Here is a 17163-nt window from a genome sequence, read left to right as displayed (position 1 = left end):
TGAGTGAAAAAATTGCTCCTCTGGACCCTTTTGTATCTCTCCCCTCTCACCTTAAATCTATGCCCCCTCGTTATAGACTCCCCTACCTTTGGGAAAAGATTTTGACTATCTACCTTATCTATGCCCCTCATTATTTTATAGACTTCTATAAGATCACCCCTTAACCTCCTACTCTCCAGGTTTCTGAGAATCTACTCAAGGCGGTGAGGGAGAAGTTGGCAGGTGTTTCAGGACTTGGCCTGCAGGGTTGTGGGGGGAAGTATTTCAAGTTTTTTTTTCGATTTTAAAGTTGCAATTTACTCAGAGCGTGGTGAGAGTGTATTCAAAACATAAAATCTTACTTTATTAAACTCCACAACTCATTCAAACATTTAAAGATTACTGTATCATTATGACCCTGCTGCTAGATAATTGCCACCTGGTGCCCGTTCATCAGGTTCTCCACATTAATTTAACCACCAGCAGATAGTGATTTCTTGTCTTAAGTATAAAGCAAAATGTAGGATACGGCACTGTAGTCAACATGGGTACCATCAACCTGTTTCAACTCTAACTGTACAATGTTAAGTCCATCCTTGTAAACGGAATAGTTTATTCCATAAAACCCATTGCCCAGGGTTTTCTGCTTATGCGGGAATTACAAGTCCATTTAATTCAGTGTGAGTGGCCATTAGGATAAATATGAAGGACTGATATCAAGAGCTTTGGATTGGTCTGGAGGACTGACATTGAGAGTTCTGGTTGGGTTAAGAAAGATCACATTGGGAGTCAGGTAAAGTTGTGGATATGAAATTTCTTCATTTGGGCATTTTCACTAAAGTTTGTTCACTATAGGAACTGCAGGGTAGATGTTTTTATCGAGGTTTTATAACTCGAGTCTTTTTTTAGCTCTTGGTTACATCTTCTGATAAAATCATTGCATGTGTACTGAACGCAGAGCAAAAAGCAGCACCTCATTCATTAATGAGTGGACCGTGGGGATTGATCATCTCCTATACCTGTTAAGTACAAATACCCCAGAATAGCATTTCATTTTTATTGGAGCCACAAATCACCTCTATTCAGCTCTATAAAGCAATGGAAGCTGAAATGTTTTAAAATAATAATTTGGTATTTAGCATGTAGTAGTGCAACCCCCATCTCCACTCTCATCATTGGCAATAATAGCCTGTTAATTGTTTGTCTCTCCAGTGTAAACTGTCCTATTATTAATGGAAGCCAGGACTCTTAGGGACACCTGGTGCACTCATTAATGCTGTGCATATGGGAGCAATTGTAATTGTTCCAAAAACAAAACACTATTTGTTGGGGGGGGAATCAGCTCTGCACACGTTGCAGTAGATGTTGCTAACACTAACCTATTGGCCACTGCTTTCCAGGATCCACAGTGCCAGGGAATCCACTGCTCCACAAATACATAACCCGACCCAGCCTCAATTGAATTCTCGAATTGAACAGCCTGCATTGTAATTTTTGCTCTTCACTGTCAGCAAAGAGGTCCGAACCATCGGCATACACAGAGATAAGAGGAGTTCACATTTGTATTACAGTCAGTGTCAGCTTTGCATGCCCCCAGATCCACTAGGATATACATTTTGCACCACTTCCCATTTTAAAAATTTCAAAATGCACCACTTCAAGAAATGCACTGTTGTGAACTTCAGTTTTCCCTATAATACAACTGATAAAATAATGGACATAGCAGCAGCGTGAGTCATGACAAGTGCATGCACCACGGCAACCCCATTGTAAATACCCTTTTCGTATGTCATGTAAGGCCATTGGGTTTCATTTTTCACAGAAAACCAACTTAAATTATGGAATGTGATCGCAAGACACTGATAAAAATCCTGAAATCCAATATAATAAAGGGAATTTAACTAATCAGTTGCCTTGAAGCAGTAGCCTTGGTTACAGGACTTTACAGGCTTCTCTTCTCCACTACAAACTGTCTTCTTAAATCCCTCTCCCCTGCCTCCTCCATCCTGACCTCCAACAAGTGTGAGGAGCTCATTGAGTTCTTTGTCACTAAGATTGAGACCATCCGTTCAGCTGCCTTAGCCGCTTGCCTCCCTTCCCCCAGCCCACCAAGCCAAACATCCCCTAAGGATCCCCCCTGTCCCAGCCCTGAATTCTCATCTTTCTCTAGTTTTGCTCCAATCTCCCCTCATGCCCTCTCCGTGCTCATCTTGACCACGAGACCCACCACATGCTCACCCGAACTTGTTCCCACCAAACTACTGACCACCCAACTTCCTTTCCTGGCCGCCGTGTTAGCTGATAATGTTAACGGTTCCCTCTCCTCAGGTACTGTCCCCCTCCCCTTCAAATCTGACATCATCACCCACCTCCTCACAAAAACCATATTTGACCCCTCTGTTCTTGCAAACTACCGACCCATCTCCAACCTCCTTTTCCTTTCCAAAGTCCTTGAACGTGTTGTCGCCTCCCAAATCTGTGCCCATCTTTCCTGCAACTCCATGTTTGAATCCCTCCAATCAGGTTTCCATCCCTGCCACAGTACTGAACCGTTCTTATCATAGTCACAAATGACATCCGATGTGACTGTGACTGTGACCGTGGTAAACTATCCCTCCTCATGCTTCACAACCTGTCTGCAGCCTTTGATTCGGTAGACCACACCATCCTCCTCCAACACCTCTCCTTCGTTGTCCAGTTGGGTGGGATTGCGCTCGCCTGATTCCATTCTTATCTATCCAGTCGCAGCCATAGAATCACCTGCAATGGCTTCTCTTCCCGGTCCTGCATTGTTACCTCTGAAGTCTCCCAAGGATCTATCCTTGGTCCCCTCCTATCCCTCGGCAACATCATCCGAAAACACGATGTCAGGTTTCACATGTATGCTGATGACACCCAGCTCTACCTCATCCCCTCCTGTACTGGATGAGCAAAAATTTCCTCCGACTAAATATCGGGACGACCAACGCCATTGTCTTCAGTCCCCGTCACAAATTCCGTTCTCTAGCCACCGACTCCATGTCTCTCTCTGGCCACTGTTTGAGGCTGAACTAGACCATTTGCAACCTTGGCGTCCTATTTGACCCTGAGATAAGCTTCCGACCACATATCCGCTCCATCACCAAGACCGCCTACTTCCAGCTCTGTAACATCGCCCGTCTCTGGTTCTGCCTCAGCTCATCTGCTGCAGAAACCCTCATCCATGACTTTGTTATCTCTGGACTTGACTATTCCAATGCTCTCCTGGCCAGCCTCCCATCTTCCACCCTCCGTAAACTTAAGCTCATCGAAAACTCTGCTGCCTGTAAACTAACTTGCAGCAAGTCCTGTTCTCCCATCACCACTGTGCTCGCTAACCTACATTGGCTCGAGGTCCGAGGACGCCTTGGAACTACCTCAGAGGGCTGTGGATGCCCAGTTGTTGAGTATATTCAAGACTGAGATCGATAGAGCTTCTACAAGTATGTAAAAAGGAAGAGAGTAGTTAAAGTAAACGTGGGTCCCTTAGAGGCTGAGACAGAAAAAATTATAATGGTGAATAAGGAAATGGCAGAGACTTTAAACAAATATTTTGTATCTGTCTTCACAGTAGAAGACACAAAAAAACATACCAGAAATAGTGGGGAACCAAGGGGCTAATGAGAGTGAGGAACTTAAAGTAATTAATATTAGTAAAGAAAAAGTACTGGAGAAATTAATAGAATTAAAAGCTGACAAATCTCCTGGACTTGATGGCCTACACCCTAGGGTTCTATAAGAGGTGGCTGCAGAGATAGTGGATGCATTGGTTGTGATCTTCCAAAATTCCCTAGATTCTAGAATGGTCCCAGCGGATTGGAAGGTAGCAAATGTGACCCCGCTATTCAAGAAAGGAGGGAGAGAGAAAACAGGGAACGACAGGCCAGTTAGCCTGACATCAGTAGTCGGGAAAATGCTGGAATCCATTATTAAGGACGTGGTAACAGGACACCTGGAAAACCATAATATGATTAGACAGAGTCAACATGGTTTTATGAAAGGGAAGTAGTGTTTGACAAATCTATTAGAGTTTTTTGAGGATGTAACTAGCAGGGTAGATAAAGGGGAACCAGTGGATGTAGTATATTTGGATTTTCAAAAGGCATTCGATAAGGTGCCACACGAAAGGTTGTTTCACAAGATAAGGGCTCATGGGATTAGGGGTAATATATTAGCATGGATAGAGGATTGGTTAATGGACAGGAAACAAAGAGTAAGAATAAACAGGTCATTGTCAGGAAGGCAGGCTGTTACTAGTGGGGTGCCACAAGGATCGGTGCTTGGGCCTCAGCTATTTACAATCTATATGAATGACTTAGATGAAGGGACCAAGTGTAATGTCTCCAAGTTTGCTGACGATACAAAGCTAGGCGGGAAAGTAAGCTGTGAGGAGGACACAGAGTCTGTAAAGGGATATAGGCAGGTTAAGTGAGTGAGTAAGAAGGTGGCAGATGGAGTATAATGTGGGGAAATGTGAGGTTATTCACTTTGGTAGGAAGAAGAGAAAAACAGAATATTTTTTAAATAGTGAGAAACTATTAAATGTTGATGTTCAGAGGGATTTGAGTGTCCTTGTACACGAAACACAGAAAGTTAACTTGCAGGTACAGCAAGCAATTAGGAAGGCAAAGACTTTCCACCATCTACAAGGCACAAGTCAGGAGTGTGATGGAATACTCTCCACTTGCCTGTACGACTGCAGCTCCAACAACACTCAAGAAGCTCGACACCGTCCAGGACAAAGCAGCCCGCTTAATTGGTAGCCCATCCACCACCCTAAACATTCACTCCCTTCACCACCGGCACACTGTGGCTGCAGTGTACACCATCCACAGGATGCACTGCAGCAACTCGCCAAAGCTTCTTTGACAGCACCACCCAAACCCGCGACCTATACCATATAGAAGGACAAGGGCAGCAGGCACATGGGAACAATACCACCTGCACATTCCCCTCCAAGTCACACACCATCCTGACTTGGAAATATATCGCTGCTCCTTCATCGTCATTGGGTCAAAATCCTGGAACTCCCCACCCAACAGCACTGTGGGAGAACCTTCACCACACAGACTGCAGCGATTCAAGAAGGCGGCTCACCACCACCTTCTCAAGAGCAATTAGGGATGGGCAATAAATGCTGGCCTTGCCAGCGACGCCCACATCCCATGAGACATTCGCCGCAGTATACCGAGCCTCTGACCTGCTCTTGTAGCCACAGTATTTATGTGGCTGGTCCAGTTTAGTTTCTGGTCAATGGTGACCCCTAGGATTTTGATGGTGCGGGATTCAGTGATGGTAATGCCATTGAATGTCAAGAGGAGGTGGTTAGACTCTCTCTTGTTGGAGATGGTCATTGCCTGGCGCAAATGTTACTTGCCACTTATCAGATGTTGTCCAGGTCTTGCTGCATGCGGGCACGGACTGCTTCATTATCTGAGGGGTTGCGAATGGAACTGTACACTGTGCAATCATCAGCGAACATCCCCATTTCTGACCTTATGATGGAGGGAAGGTCATTGATGAAGTAGCTGAAGATGGTTGGGCCATGGACAATGCCCTGAGAAATTCCTGCAGTAATGTCCTGGGGTTGAGATGATTGGCCTCCAACAACCACTACCATCTTCCTTTGTGCTAGGTATGACTCCAGCCACTGGAGAGTTTTCCCCCTGATTCCCATTGACTTCAATTTTAATAGGGCTCCTTGGTGTCACACTCGGTCAAATGCTGCCTTGATGTCAAGAGCAGTCACTCTCACCTCATCTCTGGAATTCAGCTCTTTTGTCCATGTTTGGACCAAGGCTGTAATGAGGTCCGGAGCCGAGTGGTCCTAGTGGAACCCAAACTGAGCATCGGGGAGCAGGTTATTGGTGAGTAAGTGCCGCTTGATAGCACTGTTGACGACAACTTCCATCACTTTGCTGATGATTGAGAGTAGATTTATGGGGCGGTTACTGGCTGGATTGGATTTGTCCTGCTTTTTGTGGACAGGACATACCTGGGCAACTTTCCACATTGTCAGGTAGATGCCAGTGTTGTAGCTGTACTGGAACAGTTTGGCTAGAGGCGCAGCTAGTTCTGGAGCACAAGTTTTCAGGTCTACAGCTGGGATGTTGTCGGGGCCCATAGCCTTTGCTGTATCCCGTGCATCAGCCGTTTCTTGATATCACATGGAGTGAATCAAACGGTCTGAAGACTGGCTTCTGTGATGGTGGAGATATCGGGAGGAGGCCGAAATGGATCATCCACTCGGCACTTCTGGCTGAAGATGGTTGCAAACGCTTCAGCCTTGTCTTTTGCACTCACATGCTGGACTCTGCCATCATTGAGGATGGGGACGGGGATGGGAATGTTTACAGAGCCTACTCCTCCTGTTAATTGTTTAATTGTCCACCACCATTCACGACTGGATATGGCAGGACTGCAGAGCTTTGATCTGATCCGTTGGTTTTGGAATAGTTTAGCTCTGTCTATAGCATGTTGCTTCTGCTGTTTAGCATGCATGTAGTCCAGTGTTGTAGCTTCACCAAGTTGGCACCTCATTTTTAGGTACGCCTGATGCTGCTCCTGGCATGCTCTTCTACACTCCTCATTGAACCAGGGTTGATCCCCTGGCTTGTTGGTAATGGTAGAGTGAGGAATATGCCGGGCCATGAGGTTACAGATTGTGCTGGAATACAATTCTGCTGCTGCTGATGGCCCACAGCGCCTCATGGATGCCCAGTTTTGAGCTGCTCGATCTGTTATGAATCTATACCACTTAGCACGGTGGTAGTGCCACACAACACGTTGGATGGTGTCCTCAGTGTGAAGACGGGACTTCATCTCCACACGGACCGTGCGGTGGTCACTCCTACCAATACGGTCATGGACAGATGGATTTTCGACAGGTAGACTGGTGAGGACGAGGTCAAGTAGGTTTTTCCCTCGTGTTGGTTCGCTCACCACCTGTCGCAGGCCCAGTCTGGCAGCTATGTCCTTCAGGACTTGGCCAGCTCTATCAGTAGTGGTGCTACCAAGCCACTCTTGGTGATGGACATTGAAGTCCCCCACCTAGAATACATTCTGTGCCCTTGCTACTCTCAGTGCTTCCTCCAAGTGGTGCTCAACATGGAGGAGGACTGATTAATCAGCTGAGGGAGGGCGGTAGGTGGTAATCAGCAGGAGGTTTCCTTGCCCAAGTTTGACCTGATGCCATGAGATTTATTGGGGTCCGAAGTCAACATTTAGGACTCCCAGGGTCACTCCCTCCTGACTGTATACCACTGTACCACCACCTCTGGTGGGTCTGTCCTGCCGGTGTGATGGGATAGTAATGGAAGAGTCTGGGACCTTGGCTGAAAGGTATGATTCTGTGAGTATGGCTATGTCAGGCTGTTGCTTGACTAGTCTGAGGGACTGCTCTCCCAATTTTGGCACAAGTCCCCAGGTAAGGAGGACTTTGCAGGGACGACTGGGCTTGGTTTGCCTTTGTCGTGTCCGGTGCCTAATGGTCCGTCCGGCTTTATTCTTATTGTGACTTTCTGTGGCGAGATTTCAGAGGGCAATTAAGAATCAACCACATTGCTGTGGGTCTGGAGTCACATATAGGCCAGACCGCGTAAGGAGGGCAGGTTTCCTTCCCTAAAGGACATTAGTGAACCAAATGGGTTTTCATAACAATCCGGTAGTTTCATGGCCACCATTACTTATACTAGATTTTTTATTCCAGCCTTTTTTATTTATAATTAATTGAATTTAAATTCCCCAGCTGCCGTGGTGGGACTTGAACTCATGACTCCGGATTATTAGTCCAGTAACATAGCCACTATGCTACTTGTGCTATGAGGAGAGATTGAGTTGAATAGACCTATATTCTCTGGAGTTTAGAAGAATGAGAAGTGATCTCAATGAAACATACAAGATTCTGAGTGGGCTCGACAAGGAAGACTCTGAGCGGCTGTTTCCCCTGGCTGGAGAGTCTTGAACTAGGGGACATAGTCTCAGTATAAGGGATCGGCCATTTAGAACTGATATGAGGAGAAATTTCTCCTCATCTGAGGGTTGTGAATCTTTAGAATTTATGCCAGAGGGCTGTGGATGCCCAGTTGTTGAGTATATTCAAGACTGTGATCGATAGATTTTTGGACTCTAAGGGAATCAAGGGACATGAGGATAGGGTGGGAAAGTGGAGTTGAGGTCGAAGATCAGCCATGATCTTACTGAATGGCGGAGCTGGCTCGTGGGTCAGTATGGCCTATTCCTGATGTACTTATTTAAAATCCCTCCATGGTCTCGTCCCTCCCTATCTTTGTAACCTCCCCCAGCTCTACAACTGCCCGAGATCTCTGCGCTCCTCCAATTCTTGCCTCTTGCGCATCCCCGATTTTAATTGCTCCACCATTGGCGTCCGTGCCTTCAGCTGCCTAGACCCTTAGCTCCGGAATCCCTCCCTAAACCTCTCCGCCTCTCTACCTCTCGCTCTTCTTTAAGACACTCCTTAAAACCTGCCTCTTTGACCAAGCTTTTGGTCACCTGTCCTAATATCTCCTTATGTGCCTCGGTGTCAAATTTTGTTTGATAACGCTCCTGTGAAGCGCCTTAGGACGTTTTACTATGTTAAAGACGCCATATAAATGCAAGTTGTTGCTGTTTTTGTTATTCGTGACAGTTGTTCAGTTGGAAGTCATTTTTTTTTTGAGTTGTCAGCTTTTTGGGGCTGTCAGCATTTTTGAATATTTTTTTAAGTTGGCATGTTTGCACACTACAAGAGTGAATTATGGTCCTGCTCATAACTAATGTTCCCAGAGATGTATATAAATCGCAACATATTGCTGTACATCGCCTGTATTAAATTAACAGAAAACATGAGTACTTTGCTTATGTTACTAGTGACTATCTAATATAGGATGTAGGTTTCTATCTGTAATTCCCTACATGATGAGTTTACAATCTTGGGGTACATATTCTGATGAAGCATATATCAGAGCTCCAGTGTTTCCCCACAAGGAGAGGGGGAAAATTACAGCAAAGCAACTTGAGCTATTCCTGTGCACATCATAGTGGCCAGCTCCAGGTTAAAGAGATATGGAAATAGATTGTTTGCCAGGCTACTTAGCCAGTAACAATGTGCTATGAGGAGAAATAAAAATGGGATGAATTCTTAAAAACAAGAAATAAATACTGAAATAAAAATGCAACCATCAATTTATGACACCATCCAACCTACAGTACATCACATTTACTGTTCCTGTAAACCATACCGAGGAATAAATACACCAGTGTTAAAAAAGCTCATTTACCTTCAGAATGACACAGTATTCTCCTTCGGCATACATTATTATTCCATTACTCTGCAGTGTTCTCAAATGCAGCCCCAGTTTCAGTTCATCTCTTTTGCTGTCTTCTGCCACACGATACTTAATATAGCTGTTTCCTGCAAAACTGAGGGATGCGTGACCTGGACGGATTAAGGAGAAGTATTCGGAGATATAAACATTGCACTGATGTGAAATTTTGTGAACACATTATTCTGAACACATCATATTAGATTTTATTAGAAAATGTGATTAGATTTCTTTGCACTTTTTAGAAAATATAATTGTATTTATTATTCTTCTTTAAGTTTCATTTTGAAGTACCCTGTAATTAAATTAGTAACATCCTAGGACAATTTGGTACATATACCCAAGAATGCTGCTAGATAGCCTTTAATATGAATGCAGAACATACTAGGGGAACCTTTTAAGAGACAACCTGAAAATTGCAGAAATTCTGCTGTTCACTTAAGTGGCAAAATTAGATGAAAACCATCAAAATGAGAGCAGCATCATGTCAGAAAGAAAGTTAACCTTCAAATATTTCTCCTACTGTTTACCCATTTTTGGCACGGATATCAGCTTTTCCATTTATTCCCGTTACAAATTTCTGAGACGGAATTAACTGAAAAAAAGTCCTCGAGGACAATTAAAGACTTGTTAAAGGTCAATCAGGAGAAACTGCTGTGGAATTATGGAAGGAGGATATAAATGGAAGGAGGATATAAACAGAAAGAGAGTCCTATAGTCTAACTCAGAGCTGACATTCAAAGTAGCATGGGATGTATTACACTGAATCCATGGAAGGGCATATGTAATTTTATAAATATGGCGTATTGATTTTAAGAATGTTTACTATCTCAAATTAATTCTGATTTTGTAGAACTAGGAATACATTTATGTCAATTTGGACCATATTTCGTGATTAATTTGTTTAAATAAATGCAAATGTATTAATTATAAATAAAGAAAAAATAAATGAATGAACTTGGATTTATATAGCACCTTTCACATCCTCAGGACATCCCAAAGTGCTTCACATCCAATAAATTACTTTGAAGTACAGTCATTGTTGTAGGTAAACTCGACAGTCAATTATCATTGGAGTTGTCATTTAATATTATTGAATTTAGGGAACAAAGTTTGACATATAATTTACTCTGAGGTTTGTGACGTGCATGACAATTTTAAGAAAGCAGAATTAAATAGACATAAGAGAAAGGTTTGATGTGTTGGTTTATAAGGACAGGAGTATTATACCATGTAAGGCACAATGTATTATTTTGCTAAGGAGAAGTAATCTGGCCTATCTCTTTACAGCCACACAGTGTTATTGCAGTAAATAGATCACCTACAGGCATGCACTGAGATCAATAGATCAACTGTAGAGGCAAATCCTGAAGCACAGTCTTCTGTAACTTAGCTCAAAATCAACACTTTTAAAACCTTTGTGGCACAGCCTGAGCCTCAGTCCCTATAAAGAAGACTTCAGCTCAACAGCAACAGTCACACTCTGTGAGAGTTCACCCTGCTTGTGTTCTTCCTGCGTACCTTTGTTCCAAGAACAACTCACTTTTACATCATACAGGGGCAACAGGAAAGTATATTGAAAATGATAATCATTTAAAAAATACATTGTATAGTTGATTTTGCCCTTACTATCCAACTAAAAAGCACTTGATTTCTCAGAAGCTTTCAACATTTTAAAATCTGAAATTCCACAAACCAGAATTAGCAACAACAAAACCTTAAATTAAAATCATCTTGAACTGGATCCATAATAATGTGACTCGGTGTCACTTATTACTTTGCTTGCTGATCTCCTTTCACTCCTTCTCTCTTTTTTTGTTAGCAGTGGTCCTCTTCCTCCTAAGCACCAATCCTGCTCCCTTGAAAACTCTGCACCCATTAAAAATGGTGTTTCTTGCTCCCCGAGTGCAGTGCGATGTGACTGCTGTAACCACCCAATTAGACGGCCACACTACAGCAGTCAGGTTGAATGGTCAAAGTGCCGCACTGAGCAACAGAAGAGCCGACCAACAGCAGCTCATGATCCGGGTGTTGACCGCTGCTGTTAAAGACAATAAACAAGCTCAAACGATGGTAGCAGAAACTCCAATAGGAACAACTTTTGTTCTGTAAGAGTATATAATAATGATATATTCAACAGAATGGAGTTCAAAGTTTGTGTTCAGGCTTAGGTCAACAATTCACTAACTAATGATTTCATTTGAGTGCCTCAACGAATGTGGATTTACTTTCAACAATAGACAGATGTTTAGATTGTACTCATCCTCAAATTTATACACATTTAAAGTCTTTAATTAAATAAAGATTTAGATGTTTCTAATACTTAGACTAGTTAAACTGAACAGCGTAATTCATAGCATCCTTGGCCTGCTTCAGTCTCTGTCTCTTTAGTTTCACACACTTACTTATTGCTGCAAACTCTATTTGCAATTACTGTGAATAATTTGTTGTGATGCAAGTAATAGGTATTTTCAGTTACCATTCACACTTACATTAGAAAATGTATAATTTATAGTAAGAAAAATAGATGATCTATTATTACAAGCATCATAATTTAACAGCTGTTATAGTTGCCAGCACTTGCAATTTGTTCTCTCTTGAATTACATAAGCTTTAGTCAATTAGAATGAAACATAACTATTAACATTTGATAAAACATGGGTTTATTCAATGCACTGGCTCTACATCTTTCTTACAATTCATACTAATTTGAGCCATGTGTGTTAGTAATAATTGTTCTCAGAATATTCAGTGTCAAACAGGCTAACTGCTGGCTGTTCTCCATTTAGAAAAGAACTCCAGCAAGATCCCATCAATCTCCCTAACCATCTTTATACCATCTCTCCACACCTGATATGTACCCATGCTATACAAAACGGGGAAAATAATTTCAGTCAGGTAAAGATAGTGTTTTAACCAATGCATGTTTGAGGTTCAACATTTTATAGATTCACTGAACTGAAATACACGAGATAATTGAAAATACTTTTCTGAGCTGAGATTTACCAGAAGGTACCCTTATTCTCTGTCATTCTCACCTGAACACTCTCCCAGATTCCCTGGTGGACATTGACAGACATATGGTCCACGGCCTACACCACCTCTAACACAATGCATGTCATTTGGGCAAGGCTTGTCTTGACAAACATCAGAAACAACAGGGCAGAGGTCACCTGTTACAGAAAAGGAAACAGCTTAGAGAAACAGTCTTATTCAATCATTCATTCAGGCTATAAATATATATTATTTTACACTACTATAACTGTTAATGAATTTGATTACTTAATAGCTCAAGATATCCACCCTTTTGTCCTGTATATTTAACAGATTTTAATCAAAATTAATTTTTCCCTAGATTATTCACAAATAATGTGTTTAAACAAAGACTGCCACTTTGTTAAAAATTCTAGTTTGCTTAAGAATTCACTGCTGGCACTAATGAAACTGAAGTCTTTATGAATACCCTAACTGACACTGACAGTATATAATTATAGCCATGTTCCCTTTTTGCTGAAATATATTTATTGATTTGTTGAAGTCTGTTGGAATAAGTCAAAGGTTTGCAAGTTATAAATTAATTGCTCAAAATTATTACACAAGGTTTCATTGACATAAATTACAGTAATAAATTAGTAAATGCACTGACTGGCATGATACTGAGCCATACAAATGAGGAAGATCCCAGGTTTGATTCTCTGTCTGTGCTGAGATAACTGCCCCTCACCAGGGCACTACAGTTGGACATTGTACGTTTGGGTTAGGGATGGGAAAAGAGAAGCCAAGATTCCTGCTCCTGACAACTGTTCAGTATCCTATGCTGGAAAGCATGTGTGTGTCTTTTACACAGACACACGCCACACACACGCACGTGTGATTATGACAGCGTTAATTTGGTTGTGATGATCCTCCAGTGATAAAATAACTTGCCAACACTCACTGTTTAAGCTGAGGCATAAGGAATAGCCACTTGGCAAGGTACTGGAGGCTGGCCAGTGTTCATGGAACTGTATCCTAGCATGAACATAGGAACAGGAGTAGGCCATTTGAACCTATTCCGCCATTCAATTAGATCATGGCTGATCTGTATCTTAACTCCATCTACCTGGCTTGGTTCCCCCTCAATACCATTGCCTAACAAAAATCTATTGATCTCAGGTTTGAAGTTTTCAATTGACCTAGCTTCAACAGCTCTTTGGAGAGAGTATTCCAGATTTCCACTACCCTTTGCGTGAAGAAGTGCTTTCTGACATCACCCCCGAAAGGCCCAGCTCAAATTTTAAGGTTATGCCTCCTTATTCTGGACTGTCCCTCCAGAGGGAATAGTTTCTCTCTATTCTACCCTACCAAATCCTTTAATCATCTTATAGATCACCCCTTAATCTTCTATATTCAAGGGAATACAAGCCTAGTCTATGCAACTTGTCCTCATTATTTAACCCTTTTAGCCCAAGTATCATTCTGGTGAATCTGCTCTGCACCTCCTCCAAAACCAATATATCCTTCCTGAGGTGCGCGGCCCAGAAATGAATGCAGTACTCCAGATAGGGTCTAACTAGAGCTCTGTATAGTTGTAACATAATTTCCACCCCTCTGTATTCTAGCCCCCTCGAGATAAAGACCAACGGTCCATTAGTCTTTTATAATTATTTTTGTACCTGCCCACTGGCTTTTAGTGATTTCGGTACTTGAACCCCTAAATCTCTCTGCTCATCCACAGTTCCTCGCTTCTCGCCATTTAGAAAATACTCAGATCCAACTTTCTTAGGTCCAAAGTGGATGACCTCACACTTTAATAAAATTGGAAACATAGCCATGAAATGCATCAATCATAACTAAACAGCAGAGGATTAAAAAGAGTAACAAAAACTAAATAATGTATGTAAGACAATGTACAGCAAATACACACACGCAACATCTGTAAACCAATCATGACAAAACTCCAAAAAATGTACACCACAATTTCTCTCCGCTGACTCCACCATTACCCTGAGCTGCCTGTCTAAAGCCCATCCTAGTGCATACAGATGAAGATGGGGTAGTGTGGCTTCATTGTTCCTGAGACCCCCCCCGACTTTATGCCCATTTATTGCTACTTGAAAACACTGCCACTTTGAAGGTGATGGTGTTGGCTACTGTGCCCTAGAGGTGGTAAAGAATCAGGAAGGTCAAGTGATCCTAAAATACGTTGGCTGGAAGTGAGTTCTAATACATAAAAGGTGCATTGAAAGATATTTGCTGAATTTTGCAGGCAGTTTAGGAGAGTTCGGTTGAAAGGAAATAATGGATTTCTCCATTGGGATTTCATTATCACTGTACTTTGAGGAGGAAGATGATGATGACATAGAGGACAGGATAGAACCCAGTAGAGTGCAGCATTATGCACGTAGGCAACACCCGATGTGCAGATACTGCCTGCCATAGGCAGCATTTGAGAAGGCTGCGTTCCTCCCCTGGACACAGTAAGTGAGATACGTCAGCTGTTGGAACCTGCCCTGCAGCACCTTTCCACCACAGGCACAACCTTGTCAGTGGCTGTAAACGTGAAACAGCACTGAATTTTTATACATCCAGTTTTCAAATGGCCTCTGGTGACTTTAGTCACATCAGTCTCCATCAGCAGTGCATCGCTACATTATACAAGTGACAGATGACCTGTTCATGCATGTCTTTGATTACATTAACATGGACTCAACTAAGCAGAGAAAAACAGCAATCAACATCTTTCGAGTGGCTGGATTCCCCCAAGTGCAAGATGCAATTATTTCAATCCAGGTGAAGGTAAAGTCTCATCTGAAAGCACCATCAATTTCATCAACAGGAAGGGATTTAATTCACTGAATGCGTAGACAGTGAATGATGCAAGCCATCTCTTTGGCATGTCAATACATGCTACCCGGGAAGCAGCCACGATTGTTTCATTCTCAAGCCATACAGGATCCTGCACTGTGTCAGGATGGTTGATAGGTGACCAGAGTACCTATTTCAGCCATGGCTGATGACTCCTTTCTGTTATCTGAGGCCATTAAAGGTACAATGATGCATTGAGTGCTACATGAATAATAATTGAGCAGACCATCAGTATTCTCAAGTCCTATTTCTGTTGTCTGGATAGATTGGGGGGGGGGGGGGCACCGCAGTGCAATCTAGCAATGGTCTTGAGAATTATAGTGGCTTGCTGCATCCTTCATAATTTGGCCACTACAAAGGATTGAGCCTTCCATCCAGAAGGTGAAGAGGAAGATGGTGGAGACAACCAGTTCCCTGATTGTGACAAGGATGCTGAGCAGAGGGTTGGCAACCGCTGCCACCAGCAAGTGACATCAGGCAACAAAAACAACTTGCATTTACATATTGCCTTTAATTAGTAAAACATCCCAAGGCATTTCACATGAGTGATTGTCAAACAAAATTCCACACCGAGTCACAAAGAGATATTAGGACAGGTGACCAAAAGCTTGGTCAAAGAGGTAGGTTTTAAGAAGTGTCTTAAAGGAGCAGAGAGAGGTAGGGAGGCAGAGAGGTTTAGGGAGGGAATTCCAGAGCTTAGGGCCTAGGCAGCTGACGGCATGGCCATCAATAGTGGAGCGAAAAAAATCGGGGACGCGCAAGAGGCAAGAATTGGAGGAGCGCAGAGATCTTGGAGAGTTGTAGGGCTGGAGGAGGTTACAGAGATAGGGAGTGGCAAGGCCATGGAGGGATTTGAAAACAAGGATGAGAACTTTAAAATCAAGGCGTTGCTAGACTGGGAGCCAACGTAGGTCAGTGAGCACAGGGGTGATGGGTGAACAGGACTTGATGCGAGTTAGGGTAGGGGCAGCAGAGTTTTGGATGTTTACGGAAGGTGGGAGGCCAGCCAGGAGAGCATTGGAATAGGCAGTAAATCATCACCTACTTTTTCCAGTAGAAAGGGTGAAATTCATTTGCATAACACAAATGCCCTTCCTTATCCCTTATCTTGTGCTCAGATAACCATTACCCAACTCTGATACCTATAATATCTTGTCAGGGAGAGGATACATGCAAACATGAATCACCATATAAGAAAGATAACAGGAAGCCTCCATTGAAACAATACACAAACATATCAAATTGTCAACTATTTTCCTCTTTACTTCCATCTTGTCCCTTTATTATCCCTACAACTACTTTTTATTACTGTGACTACCCCTTGTGCCTAAAACAAAAGGGTCATGACAATGATATGGCTCTCCTCTCATGGCTGCCTGTTCCTGGCAATATCAGGCAGGTGGATTCTAGTTGTTGCTATTCCACTGGTCTCTGGATCTGTGTCCCAACTGATCAGTGGGATGGCTCCTGAAAGCCCAATGAGACAGCAGCACGTATCGGAACCACCATAGTCTGGGAGCCACTATGCAGGTTGCTCCCTATAGCCATCAGAGTTGCACTCTGTGCTTCTGTGGAGGCGGAAGCCTTAACTGGTCCCTTTCTGCTTCTTAGGTGGGAATCTGCTGCAGATTTCAATGAAGCCGCCACACGCTCCATTGATGTCTGCAACGAAGAAATAGCTTCCCTAATGTTTCTGCAAAGAGAGCTGTAGACTCAGTTTTTCTAGTCTCTCCTCATAACTCAAGTCTTTCATTCCTGGCATCATGGCAGTGCATCTCTTCTATATCCTCTCCATGGTCTTGACATCATCCTAAAGTAGGGTGCCCAAGATTAAACACAATAATCTAACTGCTCCCTAACCAATAATTTGTATAGGTGTAGTATTATTTGCGTTTGTACTCAATTCTCCTATTTATAAAATCTAGGAACCCGTTTTGTTTTATACAGCTTTTATCATCTTGTCCTACCACTTATAAGGATTTATTTGTATGAACCC

At 42.8% G+C, this 17163-nt stretch overlaps 1 protein-coding gene across 1 annotated transcript in view; it reads right to left on the bottom strand.

Annotated features, from left to right (window-relative positions):
• fat3a (FAT atypical cadherin 3a) overlaps window positions 1–17163 on the bottom strand; it is a 465040-nt gene that overhangs the window by 73652 nt on the left and 374225 nt on the right. Inside the window, exons 19-20 of the mRNA XM_067986342.1 lie at window positions 12359–12493; window positions 9276–9433 (exon numbers count right to left, since the gene is read on the bottom strand). Coding sequence (XP_067842443.1) covers window positions 9276–9433; window positions 12359–12493 — 293 coding nt within the window. The remainder of the gene's footprint in view (window positions 1–9275; window positions 9434–12358; window positions 12494–17163) is intronic.

This window comes from Heptranchias perlo, chromosome 6, assembly GCF_035084215.1.
Source record: "Heptranchias perlo isolate sHepPer1 chromosome 6, sHepPer1.hap1, whole genome shotgun sequence".
Classification (NCBI taxonomy): domain Eukaryota; kingdom Metazoa; phylum Chordata; class Chondrichthyes; order Hexanchiformes; family Hexanchidae; genus Heptranchias; species Heptranchias perlo.
The sequence above is the reverse complement of the archived record's forward strand: the minus strand, read 5'-3'. Positions and strand labels throughout refer to the sequence as shown.